The 19821-nt window shown below is 42.0% G+C and overlaps 1 protein-coding gene across 1 annotated transcript in view; it reads left to right on the top strand.

Moving 5' to 3' along the window:
* Positions 1-19821, top strand: part of LOC126469862 (serpin A3-1-like) — a 150732-nt gene that overhangs the window by 42014 nt on the left and 88897 nt on the right. The window contains exons 2-3 of the mRNA XM_050097172.1: positions 6427-6550; positions 12996-13320. Coding sequence (XP_049953129.1) covers positions 13001-13320 — 320 coding nt within the window. The 5' untranslated portion in view covers positions 6427-6550; positions 12996-13000. The remainder of the gene's footprint in view (positions 1-6426; positions 6551-12995; positions 13321-19821) is intronic.

Here is a 19821-nt window from a genome sequence, read left to right as displayed (position 1 = left end):
ACTGGAGAACCTGAAAAACGAGATGAGAAAATAAAAGTAAGACTTTTTATCAATTGATGAGGTGAAATTGAAAGAAGATAGAGAAAATCGCGGGATTTGTAAAATGTGTCAAGGGTGTGAAAATTTGATAATCCTAGGTAATTTTAACATTTTTATAAGGCAGGAAATGGAAGGTAGGGATAATGGGGAATAAGAACTGAAGTAAAGGAGTGAGGGAAAGGAGGAGGGGAGATGAGGAAGGAAAAAGCTCCTGGGGTTGGTTTCAACCGGATTTAGTGAACACACTCTTCCAAGGTAAGAGGAATAAAGGTGTAATTGGAAAAGATTAAGAAACAGTTCGATGTCAACAAAAATACACTGGTGGGAAAAAATCGCAATATCAAGAACTAATTAATGTAGAGTAATGAAATTTCGGGAATACATTTGCCTAGGTAACAAATTTCAGTGCTTAACACTGCAAGATCACGGGGTAACGTAGGCACGAGATAAGTCATTGCAAATGTGAAATGCCGTGGCATTAATAACGGGTGTAGCCGCCAGAATATTGACTGCAAGCATGCTGACGTGCGTGCGTTGTGTTGTACAGGTTCTGGATATCAGTTTGTGGGATGGAGTTTCATGCCTGTTGCAGTTAGCCAGTCAATACAGGGATGTTTAGAGCATGTTGGGTTACAACCGCAGCGTGTGTGCGAGCGCAAACCTTTTGGGAAATACTCCATAGAATGCTGTTCATGAATTACAATGCAACAGGTCGAACCACCAGATTAACGTACAAATTTGCAGTTAGGGTGCGGGCGATGACCACGACAATGCCCCTGCTGTCATACGAAATCGCACCCCAGACCATAACTCCAGGAGAGTTCCAGTGTGTCTAGCACACACATAGGTTGGTTGCAGGTCCTCAACTGCCCGCCTTCTAACCATCACAATAACAGCACTGGCGACGAGGCAGAACCAGCTTTCATCAGAAAACAGAACGGACCTCCACCTTACACTCCAATGAGCACTAGCTTGATACCACTGAAGTCACAAAAAAAAAAAAAAAAAAAAAAATGTTCAAATGGCTCTGAGCACTATGGGACTTAACATTTTAGGTCATCAGTCCCCTAGAACTTAAAACTACTTAAGATTAACCAACCTAAGGACATCACACACATCCATGCCCAAGGCAAGATTCGAACGTGCGACCGTAGCGGTCGCGCGGTTCCAGACTGAAGCGCCTAGAACTGCTCGCTGAAGTCACAAATGGCGATCGTTTGGGATCAGTGAAATGTGCCCTACAGGGCATCTGGCTCGGAGCTCTCCTTGAAGCAAGCGATTTGTAACAGTTCGTTTTGTCACTGTGGTGCCAACTGCTGCTCAGATTGCTGCAGCAGATGCAGTACGATGCGCCAGAGCCACACGCCTAACACCGTGGTCTTCCGTCGCGGTAGACCCACGTGGTTGTCCGCATCCCTAGTCTTCTTGAGACCGTACATTCTCGTGACTACCGCTGCCAGCATTCGTGTAGAGTGGCTATATTCCTGTCAAGTCTTTCTGCAATATCGCAGAAAGAACTTCCACAGCCTAGTAGCCCTATTATCCGTCCTCGTTCAAACTCAGTGAGGCGTTGAAAATGGCGTATTTGTCGCCTTAAAGGCACTCTTGACTAACATCCAATCTCAAAAGTAACTAGCGCTCATGACCGTTACAACGTGTATTTAAAGCAAACGGCACACAGATAGTGACACTTCTAGAGCCAATCTTATGCGACTGGTGCGAAATTTAAATAGATATAATCTTACAGATGTAGAAACAGACCTACCAACTTTTGTTTATGTCGCACAACTCCTTCTTGGTGCTTCGATTTTTTTTCCGTCATTGTACATCGCGGTTAGACGAAGATAAAGATTTTGATATCAAATCCTGAACTGCAAAACATACCCGGATGTGAACAAAGATTCAGACCATAGGTACCTAGTAATGAACAGCTGGTTGAAGTCTGAAATAATAAAAAAGAAATCTGTGGTGATCTGGAATACTAAAAATTTAGGTCAGAATGAAACGAATTGCAAATACTCTCAGACATTGAGCTATTGTCAAAGCAAATGTCTTTAAAATCGTTCGATAGGAGAAGAGTGAAATATACGAGTAATAAAGACGGGAAGTGATAAGGCATAACCGGACACCGTAGCAATGGCAAAAGGAGGGGGGGGGGGGGGGGGGGAGTGGCGAAGGAGCCCTGGTCGTGTCAAGAAATTTTCTGTCTTACAAGTCACAATGTGAGACTTATACGAATGAAGTAGGTAGACAACAGTATAGGCTTTTAGGTACGAAATGAGCATGGAGGAATACTCGTATTTCCTTATTTAAATAATTTGTCAGAATTCAGAGCAGAGATATCGGTGCACCCCTTTTAGTTGCAATGTTCCTCACATATGACACGCTGATATTCTACATCTACATCCATACTCCGCAAGCCACCTGACGGTGTGTGGCGGCGGGTACCTTGAGTACCTCTATCGGTTCTCCCTTCTATTCCAGTCTCGTATTGTTCGTGGAAAGAAGGATTGTCGGTATGCTTCTGTGCGGGCTCTAATCTCTCTGATTTTATCCTCATGGTCTCTTCGCGAGATATACGTAGGAGGGAGCAATATACCGCTTGACTCTTCCGTGAAGGTATGTTTTCGAAACTTCAACAAAAGGCCGTACCGAGCTACTGAGCGTCTCTCCTGCAGAGTCTTCCACTGGAGTTTATCTATTATCTCCGTAACGCTTTCGCGATTGCTAAATGATCCTGTAACGAAGCGCGCTACTCACCGTTGGATCTTCTCTATATCTTCTATCAACCCTACATGGTATGAATCCCACACCAGTGAGCAGTATTCAAGCAGTGGGCGAACAAGCGTACTCTAACCTACTTCCTTTGTTTTCGGACTGACTTTCCTTAGGATTCTTCCAATGAATCTCAGTCTGGCATCGGCTTTACCAACGATTAACTTTATATGATCATTCCATTTTAAATCATTCCTAATGCAGACTCCCAGATAATTTATGGAATTAACTGCTTCCAGTTGCTGACCTGCTATATTGTAGCTAAATGATAAGGGATCTATCTTTCTATGTATTCGCAGCACATTGCACTTGTCTACGCTGAGATTCAATTGCCATTCCCTGCACCATGCGTCAATTCGCTGCAGATCCTCCTGCATTCCAGTACAATTTTCCATTGTTACAACCTCTCGATATACCACAGCATCATCCGCAAAAAGTCTCAGTGAACTTCCGATGTCATCCACAAGGTCATTTATGTATATTGTGAAATAATGTATATTGTGAAATAATGTATATTGTGAAATAATATTGGTTATTTACTTTACTGTGGAACACCAGTTAACATAACTTTTGCCACATGCTACATACTTCACAGGTGGAAACTTTTTGGCAGATGGGTATTCTCATAGGAATCGTTCTTTTAATAACAAAAAAGGAAACAGTTACATTTACTAACTCACAAATCACTTACCGATTTCTTACATCATCATAAGGTCGCAGACCGAGCGAGGTGGCGCAGTGGTTCGACACTGGACTCGCATTCGGGAGGACGACGGTTCAATCCCGCGTCCGGCCATCCTGATTTAGGTTTTTGCGTGATTTCCCTAAATCGATCCAGGCAAATGACGGGATGGTTCCTTTCAAAGGGCACTGCCGAATTCCCTACCTGTCCTTCCCTAATCCGATGAGACCGATGACCTCGCTGTCTGGTCTTCCCCAAAACAACCAACCAACCATAAGGTCGCAGCTACAAATAAAATGATGTGCGAGATATAATTTACGTGGTCACAGTACTTAGAAAGAAAATGTTTACGAAAAAACAGATTACAAAATAAATCGATTCAATTTAAAAATAAATAAGAAAGTTTATTTTAATATTGTAATCAGGTTCAATCACATTTCCAGAACTGAATTTAAAACACGCTCCTTTATACAACACCATAAAAGTACTGTCAGCTTTTATTTTACAAAACGTTTAACCCTGTTCGTGTTACTGATGGTTAATTTAAGCAGTCGGGCTCAAAATTAATTATTCTTCTACAAAAAATACCATAATCAGTCGATAGAACAACGCAGATTACAAATTGTTTGTTAGGTCACACAAATCTGTAATTATGTGGTGTAGGGAGATAAAATTACGGTCGCCAGTCTCATTCGGACACACTTTTTAATGAGTAGAGAAATCGCAATAATTGAGTCCGAAATTTCAATTATTTATTAATTGTCTGCCCTAACTGTTTGATGATAAAGCTTTTGAAATAACTTTTGCGTATAATATTGGTTATTTACTTTACTGTGGAACACCAGTTAACCAACAAGTCGTTCCCTCACATTAACGGTTACGAAAATATTCTGTAAGGTTTTCACCTAAGCAACAACCAACGTAACGTTAGAAATTTATCTGTAGTTCTGTATTCTCTACACAGATGTCCCTTAAAGATTAGCATGCATAAATGAGCATTACTTGCAACACTTGCCAAACAGTGACATGTTAGTAAATTGTTAATCGTTTACCTTGAATGACTGTTGAATAATAATCTCAGAATAAATTTACTTTTAGATTAGTGGTTGATTTCTCATGAAAAACTGATTATATTCCAACATTATGCAACAGGACAAGCCTTTAAACCTTTGAAAATAGATTCAGTCTGTGAATTACTTTTCAAAAAAACGTAAATTACTGATAATCTTTGTTAAGAAAATAAGACAGTGTTCCGTTTAAAATTATGAAGTTAAGTTAATCTTTCGGATTTGGGCCAGGAACCTATCGTAAGCAGAATGACTTGGATTAAAACAGTCTTTATGCACACGTTAATTAAACTATACTGACAAAAGAACACGTTGTACATTCTGTCTATGTAGTTTACGATGCTAAAGAGAAGAGTACATTTCCTGTACGCCAAGAAGCACAACACTACACCGTTGTCGGCGAATATTCTGTAGTTTGAGGCTCAGCATTTACAAGGATCACACATGGCTCTCCATTCAAGTAACAATTGACATGGAACACTGTTAACAAGTACCACGTCTTTACTATCGGAGCCAACAACTATCCGAGTTGTTTAGATTTTAGTCTCGTAGCCTATGAAGGCTGACTACTGACTGCTGCTTTGTCCTCAGTTGGGGCGCTCTTCATGCTCCTACCATCTTTTCCACTTCCGCAGTTTTGCCTCACTAGCGTAGAGGACTTAGAGGGCCTCGGGAAAATACATGAAAAGGCTTCACTCTCACAGGCTGCAGGTCAAATACAGAATGAGGATAGACAGAGGAACAATCGGTATTATAGTCGTAAATTGTGTTGGGAAATAACCTGGACCCCAAGCTCTAACAGAAAGCACAGAAGCTCAAATCGTTGTAGGTGTTGTGAGTTGGCTAAGGCCGGAAATACGTTCAGACGAAACTCTTACAGAGCACCTGACGGTGTTCAGAAAGGATGTATTAAATGCTGTTGGTGGTGGAGCGTTTGCTGCTGTTACATGTAGTTTATCTGGTAGTGAAGTTGCAGTAGACAATTGCTGTCAAGGTGGGTAAAGGTTATACTTGACAACTAGAATAAATTAATAACTGGCTCCTTTAAGTGAGTCCCAGACTTAGATGACACGGTTGCCCAAAGGTTTGAAGAAAACTTGAGTCTCATTTCAAACAGGTACTCCACTCGTACATTTATTGTTTGGGGTGACTCCTAACCTCGATATGTTGGTGAAAATAGATGTTTGAAGTCGTTGGTAGGTATAAAACATCGTCCGAAATGGTACTAAATACTTTCTCTGGCAATTATTTTGAGCAATTTGTACAGGGGCCAACTCGAAGTGCAAATGGTTGCGAAAGCGTACTTGACCTATTAGCAGCAAATAATCCTGAGAAAATAGTGAGCATCTTTACGCATGCAGTGATTATGTAGCGAGACTGAATACTGTAACATCCAAATCCACCAAGAGTAAATGTAAAAAAGGAGATAAAAAATCGCTTAATTTCTTCCTAAGAGGCAGTCTCCACACCTTCCAAAGTATGTAACCGTTGATCAAATGTGGCTTAAAATTAAATGAATAGCCTCGACGGCAGTTGAGAGATTTACACCAAATAAATTAATGATAGACGGAACTGATAACCCATGGTACACAAAATGGGAAAGAACACAGTTACAGAGCCAACGAAAAACGCATACCAAATTTAAAGGTAGGCAAAATCTCCAAGACTGCCGATGTTTAACTGGTGCTCGAAATTTATCACGGACTTCAATGCATGATACTTTTAATAGTTTTCACAACGAAATTCTGTATCAAAATCTGGCAGAAAACCATTGAGATGCTGGTCGTAAGTAAAATACATCAGCTGCAAGACAGTGTTACTATTCTCACTGCACGATAACAATGGTAATGTTTTTTTTTTCAGGATTCCTTCACAAGAGAGGACAAAGTAAATACTCCAGAATTGGAATCAAGAACAGCTGCCAACATAAGATTCTCTGAAGTCAACATTCTCCGTGCAGCGAAGTAACGTAAAGCTCTTAATAAAGGTAAGTCTTCCGCTACAGGTTCTACAACGATTTAATTCCTTTCAGTGAACGCTGATACAATAGTTCTATACTTACCAATCTCTCGATGAAAGATCTGGAACTAAAGACTGGGAAGTCGCTTAGGTCACAGCAATACTGAAGAAAGGAAATAGGAGTAACCCGCTGAATCACAGATTCATATCACCGATGTCGATTTGCAGTAAGATTTTGGAACATGTATTGTGCTCGACCTTTATGAATTACCTCGAAGAAAACGATCTGTTGACACGTGGTCATCATGGCTTCATGAAACATCGTTACTGTGAAACACAATTAGCTCGTTATTCAGATGAAGTAAAGGATGCTATTAACAGGGATTCTCTGACTGTTTCCATATTTCTAGATTTAGAAGAGGCTTTTGATACCGTTCCTCATAAGCGACAAATAATCAAACTGCGTGCCTACTGAATATCGTTTCTATTTTATGATTGGATTCCTGACTTCCTGTCGGAAGGACCACGGTTGGTATTAGTTGACGAAGAGTATTCGAATAAAACAGAAGTGATACCTGGTGTTCTCCAATGTAGTGTTATTGGCCCTATACTGTTCTTAATCTGTATAAATGATTTAGAAAACAATCTGAGCAGCCATCGTAATTGTTTGCAGAGATTCTGTCATTTAACGTTTAGTAAAGTTATCAGAAGATCAAAAACAGTTGCTAAGAGATGTATACAAGACATCTGTGCAGTGCGAAAAGTAGTAGTAGACTAAACGGAGATAAGTGTGCCGTCATCTACCTGAGTACCAAAAGGAATGCGCTATATTTCGGTTACACGATAAACCACACAAATCTAATGTCCGTCAATTCAAGTAATTATCTAGTGATTACAATTGCAAACAATTAAAATTAAAATTATCACATACAAAATGTTGTGGGGAAGGTGAATCGAAGGCTGCGTTTCATGTTTGACTGACAGAACACTTAGAAGATGCCACAGGCCTACTAAAGAGGCTGCGTACACTACGCTTGTCCGTCCTCTTCTGGAGTATTGCTGTGAGGTATGGGATCCTTACAAGACAGCACTGACGGAGGACATCTAAAGTGTCAAAAGAAGTGCAGCTCGTTTTTTTATGATCGTGAAGTAGAGCTACGAGTTTCACTGATACGATAAGCGAGTTGAAGTGGCAATAATTAACTCACGAAATTTCAACCGCCAACTTTCTCCTCTAAATACGGAAATATTTTGTTGGCGCTCACCCACAGTGGGCCTCCTCGATGTTCGGGAGTGGGACGGTAGGGGAACAGTGTGAAGGTTGTTCGATGAACCGTCTGGCAGGCACTTAAATGTGAATTGCTAAATAGTCATGTAGATGCAGATATAGATGAGGGACTTCCGTCCAGCTGTTCGTAACCTATCGTTACAATTCTATCGATCCTATACACATAGTAGTAATCTATACAATATTTTCACAGACTACATTTGACAGAAATGGTTGATATTTGGTACAAAATCAGAAATGATCATAAATAGTGGTCATATACATAAAACTCAGGCAAATAATTATGTATAAACGACTGAAAATTATGAATGACATAAAGTGTTGGTGTTACAAAATATAATTTTTTTAACTTAAAACTAAGCGCATGTCAAATGTATCTTGATTTTAAGGATTTTCTGTAGTGTCATCCTCCCGCTATTGTTAATAACACGTAGGTCATCATAGCGTACATCGTATGGCTGGTGATCTGTTAAAACATGCCCCGTAAAGGTTACATCCGTCTTTCGTAGTCTCCAGCTTCTCCCATGTTACGACAGTCTCTCACACCTCTACCTGATTGATCTACAGTGGTTGCAGCTTATCTTATTCACACCACATTATACCAAAGGTGAAAATGTGTCTTTCCTATTAAAAAATAGCTTAACTACGTTGTTGTTATTGTAAAACGCAAGTCTATAGTCGCAAGATTTTAGCTTTTCCATAAAGCTACCAGAATTTTTGTCAACAGAAGGATAGTGCACCAGTCTCTGTCAATGGTTCATTAGCGTACAAGAGTAGAATAATTTTAGGCCTTCAGTTTTTTTCGTAGAGTCTGATCAGTCATCAGCAAAACCAGATCTCTGACTGTTCGTAATTCGGTCTGAAAGATCGGTTCGGATAACGGAACTGGTATACGGTGGTGCTCCATGGAAGCGGAAGGTGCTTGTTCTTGACTTTGTGGGTGCTGGAAGCTGGCAAGCACTGCAGTACCTGTGTCTCTTGTTTTCCGTAAATGTTAAATGAGCGTTTCTTTCTTATAATATCTACATTAATGTCCAAGAAATTCGTAGAGGAGCATCCCAGATTCATTGTGAATAGAATTTTATTTTCTTGGTACTTTAAAAGTTGAAAATTTGTATGTTATTCTCGAATGGTGCCATTCATTACAAAGCTCATCGTCCGAGTATCTGGTGCATTACTTAATTCAGCAACTCGGAGGCTCTTTAATAACAAAATTTGTTCACAATTATACACGAAACTTTTAATTGTTATGTGACTGTGAATCAGAAGGTGACATACTATGTTGGCGTTGTTGTCGTATTGCCCGAAGACAGTTTGAGGATACTCTCCATGCTATTCTATTAGTCGACCGCATTATTAGTGCACCTAAGAGTGAGGGCGCTTGGGTGAGCTCGTGTGTTAACCTGTGCGCTTGAAGCCCTTACGAACGTGGTCTGCTGTTCCAACAACAAGACAACTTACTCGGGAAGCTGTTCGGACTTCCACAGTGTATACGACAGTTTAAAAAATAGATATGGTTTTTGTTTACTGTAACGTCACGTAGCGGTTTCCGATAACTGCCACGACAGGCCAAGTGAAATAACATAGCGATTGTGTAATACATGATGTAAACGATAATTGTTTACAACCACCAAAGATAAGAATGTGTCTTTCCTTATGAAAACTAGCCTAAATGCGTTTTTGTTATTGTAAAACGGAGTTCTATAGTCACAAGATTTTTAACTTTTTGCAAGGCTATCAGAATAAAAAAAAAAAAAATGGCTCTGAGCACTATGGGACTTAACATCTATGGTCATCAGTCCCCTAGAACTTAGAACTACTTAAACCTAACTAACCTAAGGACATCACACAACACCCAGTCATCAGAATTTTTGTCAACGGAGGAATAGTGCACGAGTTTTGACACCACAATGGTGTAGGGGAAGTCGATACAAACAAATAGATACAAGGCGCCTGTGGTCTATGAAGTCGGGAAACTACTTCAAACTGGCTCACAAAAACCGTCTAAGCCATAGCGCTTTACCGGCCGGTGTGGCCGCGGGGTTCTAGGCGCTTTAGTCCGGAACCGCGCGACCGCTACGGTCGCAGGTTCGAATCCTGCCTCAGACATGGACGTGTATGATGTCCTTAGGTTAGTTAGGCTTAAGTAGTTCTAAGTTCTAGGGGACTCATGACCTCACATTTTAAGTCCCATAGTGCTCAGAACCAGAGCCAGAGCCGAGCCATAGCGCATGTGAATCACGTGAGGTGTTGCTATCCTCTTACCCTCTTTTTTTTTTTATTTAATTGTTGACATTTCGCGAGAATCATTTGGCCAGAGAAGTGGGTAATTACAGACTTCGAATACAACTTCTTACATACAACATAAACCTATTAAATTAGACTAATACCTGTTAAACTTCACGGTACACTTTATTCATTCAAAACAGTCCAACTATCACATTCTCTCACGTTGGGTCCTTTACGGCTGGTTTATAGCTGTATGTCTCCTTCTTCCAGAAACAACTCTCGCCCTCTCAGGCCTGCAGCTGAATCGGTCTTAGCTGTTTGAAGCTTATTTGTTTTTCTCGCTAAAATCTTCCTTGAATATTAAATGAACCTACTTCTTGCGATTGCAAATCATAAATTTGACGCATGAGTAAATTTTACCTCAAAATTTTGTGAACTTTAACACCTCAACCATGAGAAGCGCGGTAGTCTCGTAGGAAGAAGGCCAAGAAAGAAAACGATTTGTCAGTTTTTTGCTCTTAAAATTCACAGTGGTTGGCAGAGTATAGATGTAGATGTAGATAAAGATGTAGAATCTTCCTGCTGTAGTCAAGTCTCAGTCTCTATTTGCAATTTTTATCACCAATCTCCTCCCGACACTTCCTCCAGTAACAAATTAACTACTACTTAGTGCCTATGGAGGTAGCCTATCAACCTATCCCTTATTGTAGTCAAATTCTGTCATAAAGATCTGTCCTCCCCAACTCGTTTCGCTATCTCATCGTAGTTTATTCGATCTACCTATGACGTCTTCAGTATTTTTTTTTTTGTAAAGTCACGCTTCAGGGGCTTCTATACTCTTCCTGTATCTACTGTGTATCTTCAACGTTTCCCTTTCTTACAAGGAAACACTCGAAACAAGTAGTTTCAGAAAAGACTTCCAGACATTTAGATATACATTCGATGTTAACGTGTTTCTCTCCCTTTCAGAAAAGCTTTCCATACTATTGCCAGCTTGCGTTTTATATCCTCTTAATTTATGCCATCTTCAGTTATTTCGCTGCTCCAATAGCAGAACTCATCTATGCTTTTTGTATGTAATTTCGAAATAAGGGTAATTTTGATAAACGAGGACAAACAGCTGGAAGCGATCCATGATAGGACAAGGAGCAAATAAGATCACATGGGCATGTGGCCGTAAATGCGTTTGGCTCAAATCAAATGGCTCTAAGCACTATGGGACTTAACATCGGAGGTCATCAGTCCCTTAGACTTAGGACTACTTAAAACTAACTAACCTAAGGACACCACACACATCCATGCCCGAAGCAGGATTCGAACCTGCGACCGTAGAAGCATCGCGGTTCCGGACTGTAGCGTCTAGAAGCGCTCGGCCACAGCGGCCGGCTAAATGCGTTTCAGAGGAGGTACACCCACTTGGAGGTGGAGGTTAAAATATATTTGACAGTGCACCTTTCAGTGATGGAAGGGACACATGAGAACACACCAGGCAAGTGGAAATGTTCTGCCTGCACTAGTATTTCAACGTTGAAGAGGTCAATTATGTTGGCTATGACGCCTGCCACTCACTACTTGTCCTTGAACTGAAATTTCATTTTCACCTCTATCTTTCGTTTCACTTATGTATATTTCGACCATGGACGCACTTTTGCCCTCTTCAGTGTGGGGCTAAGACACTATGACAGAACATTTCCAGGAACCTGGTGTGTTCTCATGCGTGCCTACACTGTCAAAGATCCTCTCAGGGACTGTTTCCCGTAGTTTGTTCCCATTTAGGAAAATCATTCTGCACAATTTCATCAAAATCATCAAATTAATTCAACTACACTACTTTAAACTTGTTTTACATTTGTTGATTCTCATCTTATAGCTTCATCTGAAGGGATTATCCATTCTGTTCACCTAAACTTTTCCAGTCCTTTGCCGTCTCTGATAGAATTACAAAGTCATTGGCAAACAAAACACTACGTCTACATGACCACTCCTCAACTCCCACTTAAGTGCCTGGCAGAGGATTCATCGTACCAGTTTCACACTATTTCTCTAAGGTTCCATACATTAATAGCGCTGCGAGAAAAACGAACATTTCAGTCATTTCAGTCTGATTTCTCTTACTTGATTACAACGATAGTTTATCCCTGTGTAGGTCGATGTCAACAAAATATTTTCGCATTCAGTGGAGAAGGCCGGTGAATGAACCTTCGTGAAAAAAAATCTCTCTGTAGCGGAATACGCCTTTTTTTTATGACTGCTACATCAACTCGTGTTACCATATCCGTGACGCTATCTCTTCTACTTCGCGATAATACAAAACGAACCGCTCTTAAATGTCCTCAGTCAATCCTTTCTGGTAACGATCACACCCTGCACAACAGTAATCTACCAGAGAACGGAGAACCATAGTGTAGGCCGTCTCTTTAGTAGACCTGTTGCACCTTCTAAGTGTCTGTAGATTTGTGTGATTTATCATGTAACCGAAATTCAAGGGATTCCTTTTAGTACTCTTGTGCATGACTTCACACTTTTGCTGCTTTAGAGTTAACTGCCACTTTTCGCGTCATGTAAATATCTTTTCTAAATCATTTGACAATTGGTTTTGATCTTCTGATGACTTTACTAGACCGTAAATGACAACACCAGCTGCAAACAATCCACTGTGGCTGATCAGATTGTCTCCTAAGTCGTTTATATAGATTATGAATAGCAGAGGGCCTATAACAGATCCTTGGGGAATGCCAGATATCACTTCCGTTTCACTCGAGCAATGATTTATTTCTTCTTCCAAAACTTTAATTCCCTTTTCAAGTTTTTCTTTCGTTTCCTATACGTATAGTTTGAAGAACATAGGGGATAGACCGCAACCCAGTTCCATTCCTTTTCCAGTTATTACCTCCCGTTTATGTTCTTCGATTCATAACTGCTTGAGATGCCTGACAGCGCTGTACGTTTGTTTCAGGCACGATGAAGCTGTACGTATGCATGCTGCTGCTTGGCCTCGTGTGCGCACATCCCGCACTGGAGCTGAGCCGCGGCCGGAAGGAGGGCTTTGATAGCGATAAGATTTCCTTCCCGGAAGACATCTCGTCACCGTTCGTCGAGAAGCAGGAGATTGTGGCCGACCACTACAAGAACGCCGTGAAGGCTCTGTTCGAGGTGGTGATACGGCTGAAGAGGGTGGTCGCTGGCGCCGAGGAGCACGGCGGGAACTTCATCGTGTCGCCGCTCAGCGTCGCCGTGGCGCTGGGGCAGATCTTGTTAGGCGCCCGCGGAGACACCCGGCGGTCAGTCCCGCTCACCATCAAACTCTTAAGTTTAAACTCAATGTCTGTTGTAGAGCTTTATGTGCGCGTGTTACGGGATTTATGGAGCCTGACAATCTCCTCTGTTGGGATCGCTCACTCTGATCGTCCACGAGAAAATGACGACAGAAGATATCGAGGCTCAGGATGGAACCATGTTACGATTCTGTTCATAGCTATAGTTCGGCAGCTGTAGAATATTTTAACAGAGATAAAAAAAAAAAAAATCAGTCGTCAGCTGAACAAGAACAAGCTGACGACCGACGTTTTACCTATGTGAAACTATGAACCCTGAATTCCGAAGGTGCTCGATACAGTTACGTACTGTTGCCTAATAGGCAAAATACGAGCGTAAGAAATATCAGCAGTTAATAGTTCCAAACAAACAAATCACATCACGTCGTTCTTAACGGAGAGATAATTCAAACATAAAAATCACTTCGGGTGTTGTCCATGGAAGGGTTATAGGACTATTACTGTTCGGAATTCACATAAATGGCATAGCGGATAGCATCGAAAGGACCATGACAGAAAATGATGGTTTTGTATGTAAAGATATCGCAGCACTAGAAAAAACAGAAAAAATGAAGCAACACCTGTAGAGGATCGACGCTTGGTGCAGATATTGTCGGTTGTCCCTCAGTATCAAGAATGTTACCTACCGATCATAAGTAGGTGGAAAATCTCGTTATTGTTTGATTAAACGATTGCCGAACAATTTCTGGAAACAATTACATCAGATAAATACACTATCTAGTCTAAAGTACCCGCACACACCTATGTTATGCGGAACTGACAACGAGATGCCTCGAGAGGCGGGGGAGTATTGTGTTGTCAGTGGGGCAGCAGTAACAGCAGGATGATTTGGTCTGGAAAGCTCTGTAACTTCGAATGTGGATTAGTCAATGGATTCCATCTGAGTAACAAATCTATCAGGCACATTTCTACCCTTCTAACGTTACCTAAGTAAACTGTTGGTGATGCGATTGTGAGGTGGAAACACAAAGGAACAACCACAGCTAAGCTAAGACCACGCAAACCTCACGGACGGACAGACAGGGACCATCGACCATTGCGGCGGGTGGTTGTAAGAAATCGCGTGAAATCAGCGGAAGGAATCATGAGTGAGCTCCGAAGTTCTACCAACAGTCCAGCTAACACAATGACAGTTAGTCTGGAGTTAAAAAGAACGCGGACCAATGGTCGAGCAGCTCCCCATAACCCAGCAATGCTAAGCGATGTTTGATGTGGTGTAAAGAGCGGTGCCACTGGCCATAAATGACTGAAAACGAGTGCTTTTGGAGTGGGGAATTACGCTATACCCTGCGGCAAATCTATGGAAGCGATTAGGAGAATGCCTGTATAACGTTTCCTGCCATTAACCGTAGTGCTAACGCTAAAATATGGAGGAGCAGATCGGAGATAATGATTAAATCAGCATGAAAATGGAGCCTGTAATAAAGCAAACCTATGAGGACATAATTAGCGGAAACTACATTCCTGAAATGGACTGGCTTGCCCAGATACCGAACCCGAACACAGTGAAACATCTTTGTGATGAGGATGAGACTCTCACTCTGCAGCGGAGTGTGTGCTGATATCAAACCTCCTGGCAGATTAAAACTGTGTGCCGGACCGAGACTCGAACTCGGGACCTTTGCCTTTCGTGTCGGGGCGTGAGTCGTGCTTGGGTAGCTCAGTTGGTAGAGCACTTACCCGCGAAAGGCAAAGGTCCCGAGTTCGAGTCTCGGTCCGGCACACAGTTTTAATCTGCCAGGAAGTTTCATATCAGCGCACACCCAGCTGCAGAGTGAGAATCTCATTCTGGAAACATCCCCCAGGCTGTGGCTAAGCCATGTCTCCGCAATTTCCCTTCTTGCAGGAGTGCTAGATCTGCAAGGTTCGCAGGAGAGCTTCTGTAAAGTTTGGAAGGTAGGAGACGAGATACTGGCAGAAGTAGAGCTGTGAGGACGGGGCGTGAGTCGTGCACGGGTAGCTCAGTTGGAAGAGCACCTGCCTGCGAAAGGCAAAGGTCCCGAGTTCGAGTCTCGGTCCGGCACACAGTTTTAATCTGCCAGGAAGTTTCATCTTTGTGATGAGTTAGAACGTTGACTTTAGCCCAGATGCCTGCCTCCGACATCATTACTTTTTCCTGGTTTCGGCTGTTGAGGAATACTGAGCTGCTATTCCTCCACAGACGTTCAGATATCTTACTGAATGTGTCCCTAGAAGAGTTGAAGCATTCATAAAGGCGAAGGGCTGACACATCCCATATTAATGTTCAGTAAATGGTGACTGGATAGTTTTTCTCAGGCAGTGTATCTACGAGTAAGTGTTGGGCATCATTTGAAGTGCAGGATAGAGCAGACGCCAGATTGAGGTTCACTGTGAAGACCCTCTGGAAGTTTGGCCCACTGAGGGAGGCTACAGAACGATACATGAGTAATGGTTCTGAGTATGCTACATTTAACGGGTAGGATTCTTGGAGGAAATAATGAAGATCCAGAGAAAAGCAACGAGTTTAGTAACGGAAAGGAAATAAAGATTAGGGTTTATCGTTCTATTGTCGACGACGTTGTTAGAGACGAACGGCAAGCTTGCATTGGGGAAAGATGGAGAAGGAAAATCGGTTGTGCCCTTTGCATGGAACCATACTGGAATTTACTTTAAGTGATTTACGAAAATCACGGCAAACTTAAATCTGGATGACCGACCGGGGATTTGAACCGCCAGCCTCCCAAATACAATACGTCCTTGCTCGGTGTTTTAACACGAGATCTTTCAGTAACTGCTCCTAGAAGAGGAAAATACAGGCTTTTCTTAAAGAAAAGGGCACGTATTTCTACAGGAAATAATACTGGTAAAAACTAGCAGAAAAGTTCCCATAATGCTACGTCAGAAACCAATACCTGTTGAGAGGTGCGACAATCAGTCTCCTCAGTCCCATCTGTCTGTTACGTAGTAACGGACACGATAGGAAGTGCTGTAGGTGGTTACCACGCACCTTGACAAATCCTTCACCTCTTCGTCATAGCGAGTGACGCACTCTTTCAAATACACGTGGATCCATTTAGATTACATTGCATGCGTTGGTCACACGCTCCTGTAACGTCTGCACATCTTCAATGGGTTGAGCATACACCAGTGCCTTTAATAGTGCCCAAAGAAAGAAATTCGACGGTATCAGGTCTAATGAAAGGGGAAGCCATGCTACCTAGCCCCTGAAACGCTGAAGTGAGATACTATCTCACAATCGGTAGAAGATGGGGTGATGCCCCCCTCGTGCATAAACTACAGCCATTGACTTCCTGCATGGGTAACGTTCTGCAATAGCACTGGTAATTCGTGTGTTTCGCCCTAAGAGTCTGTCAGTGACAATTCCTACCCATTCATTGACACTGGACCAATCCTGATACCTCACCTCGATGATTGCTCAAGGATTTTCACCTGTCCACACGTTCGCAATGTGGTTATCCACTATGACGTCTCTTATGAATACTTCGTCATATGTAAATAAAATGCAGACAGAGCACTGCAGATATTTAACAGCACATATCTCAACAGGTACTGAGTTCTAGACCTATGATTATTGAAAGTTTTCTCATATTTTTGACCTGTACTATCTCTTGTTCAAATATGGGACTTTTTTTAAACACCCTGTATGTTACATGGACATGAATACGGAAATGATTTATTTCCACGATAGAAGTAATTTTGTGCTACTCTCCACAGTCCACAGTACATCGTGGTGAATATACAGGAACAGAATACAACATGAAACTCGCTTTGGAATGAAATGTTCAAAAGCCCTTCGTTAGCATTGCTACATACAGCAATCCGCGTTTACATTGAATCTCTGGTGTGATTATGCATTTTTGGAGTTTTGCGTATGCTGGCACAGTTGGATGATGATGATGATGTTTGGTTTGTGGGGCGCTCAACTGTGGTGTTATCAGCTCCCGTACAAATTACCAACGTTTGCTCAATCCAGTCTCGCCACTTTCGTGAATGATGATGAAATCATGAGGACAACGCAAACACCCAGTCATCTCGAGGCTGGTAAAAATCCCTGACCCCAACAGGAATCGAAACCGGGACCCCGTGCTCGGGAAGCGAGAACGCGACCGCGAGACCACGAGCTGTGGACAGCACAGTTGGAAGAAAAGATATAGCGGAAAAATGATGACGACGATGATGGTGGTGGTGATGATGATAATGATGATGATGATGATGTATTTGGCCGTGCGTTTCTAGGCGCTGCAGTCTGGAACCGCGAGACCGCTCCGGTCGCAGGTTCGAATCCTGCCTCGGGCATGGATGTGTGTGATGTCCTTAGATTAGTTAGGTTTAAGTAGTTCTAAGTTCTAGGGGACTGATGACCTCAGAAGTTGAGTCCCATAGTGCTCAGAGCCATTTGAACCATTTTGATGATGTATTCGTTGGGCACACGACAGCCAAGTTCTTAGTTCCCGTGCTGTAGAGGTGGCTTACCACAGGGCAAGGGGTTATTTCCGGAATGGATCTTTACAATCTGCCAGAAAGTTTGAAAACCGCACACACTACGCAGTGTGACGTAACTGCTGTCAGGAATAATAAAAACATCAGCTGAGGTACGGCTGTAATGGCCATTTGAACCAAAATCCAGCCACACTGTTACCTGTGTGTGATTGGAAAGGGGGTTGTCGCATCTGGTGCTGTGAGCTCCTAAAAGTCCACAATAAATAAATTTTGGGATGATGTTGTTGTTGATGTAACCGAGACGAACTGCTTGTGATACAATGGAGTAAAATAAAACAGTTGCTGGAGCATGCTAAGAGTTTAAACTGGATGCTCCCTTGGTACCATCAGCAAAGTCTAAATCCAAACATCCAATCAGCATAACCTACTAAAAAATGTTGGAAGTTCTCTTTGGCCGCACTCGTAATTATCGGCGAAGTCCGAGAAACCACGAAATAAAGCCGGAGTATGAACCGCGACTGAACTCTGAAATTTTTAAAAGTGCTAGTGGGACACTCAAGAATGTTCGTAGTTAAATTCGAAGCCTGCTTTTGAATTTCTGCACTACCTGTCACTGGTCCACTAGCCATCGTAGGCCTATACAGTATCTTCACTATAGCGTCTTACAGTAACCACGGTCTGGATTTCCCGTAAGTACCTGGCGTTAATCTCACAATTTGCTCCACTATGAATTTACCATTTCTGTATCCTTGATGCTAAGTATGTGCAATTACACAGGAAGATGCACGCTATCATGTGGATTAATTTGAAATGTTGCTGTGAGTCGTACTGTTGCTAGTTCGCCAACAATTAATAAAAATATAATTAGCAAGCTGGCACAAGTTTATTAAAATTTTATGGTGTCTAAAATTTATTATTAAGAAACTAAATGACATATCAGTCAAACGTCAAACGAGTACTCACTTTCCCTTCCTGTTGGTGCAGTAATTTTTCTCAGAACTTAAAACGAACTTAGATTATTGGTTATCATAATTACAAAAACGTTAATCGGGTGGATAAACGTTATAAAACTTGTATGATAAAATCAGTGTGTGATGTGTACGGCAGTATCTTGACCATGCTACCCTGCTATTAAGTATAACTTTCTTGTTTGATTAATTTATGGTTCAAATGGTTCAAACGGCTCTGAGCACTATGGGACTCAACTGCTGAGGTCATTAGTCCCCTAGAACTTAGAACTAGTGAAACCTAACTAACCTAAGGACATCACACACATCCATGCCCGAGGCAGGATTCGAACCTGCGACCGTAGCGGTCTCGCGGTTCCAGACTGCAGCACCAGAACCGCGCGGCCACTTCGGCCGGCCTTGATTAATTTAATTCATTTTTGAAAGAATTTACGCAAAATGTGTTTATCGGCGAAATCTAATGTTTTCGAAGAAAGTGGCCGTATTACCTGATGCGTGTTGCCAAGCTCTGTAATGTGGCACCATGCATAAGTAATCTTCAGTGTTGTGACTAAACAATTTCTTCTGTGAGTAATAGTCCCGTAACGTATGCAGGAGAGCTTCTTAAAGTTTGAAATGTGAGAAAGACAAACTGTCGGTAATGAAGATGGGAGACGGTTTGTGAGTCGTGAGTGTGATGACACACAGAAATAGCACTGCTACACAAAGTTACGTTTCTGAGTCCGTATCGAGCACAACGTTTCAAGCTGCCAGGAATTTTAAAAACGGCGCAAAAACTGCTACAGAGCTATGGATTCATGTTAAAATACAGTGAGCCTAGGCCCGGAGAACATAGAGGGCAGGATATTGATCCACCTCCTCCTATCCTCCTGTTCTTTAGAAGTCGACGGACATTAACAGTCAAATGAGTGGACCTGGATAAAAGAACAGGAGGCCTTCACAATTACAGGCTTGCTTAGATGTAATGAAGAGGGGATATTGAGTTTTTCGTGTAGAAAGAGTTATACGTAGTATGGTGGCATGTTCTATACCTCGGTTCTCCCATGTTTTATGTACT

This window comes from Schistocerca serialis, chromosome 3, assembly GCF_023864345.2.
Source record: "Schistocerca serialis cubense isolate TAMUIC-IGC-003099 chromosome 3, iqSchSeri2.2, whole genome shotgun sequence".
NCBI lineage: Eukaryota > Metazoa > Arthropoda > Insecta > Orthoptera > Acrididae > Schistocerca > Schistocerca serialis.
The sequence above is the reverse complement of the archived record's forward strand: the minus strand, read 5'-3'. Positions and strand labels throughout refer to the sequence as shown.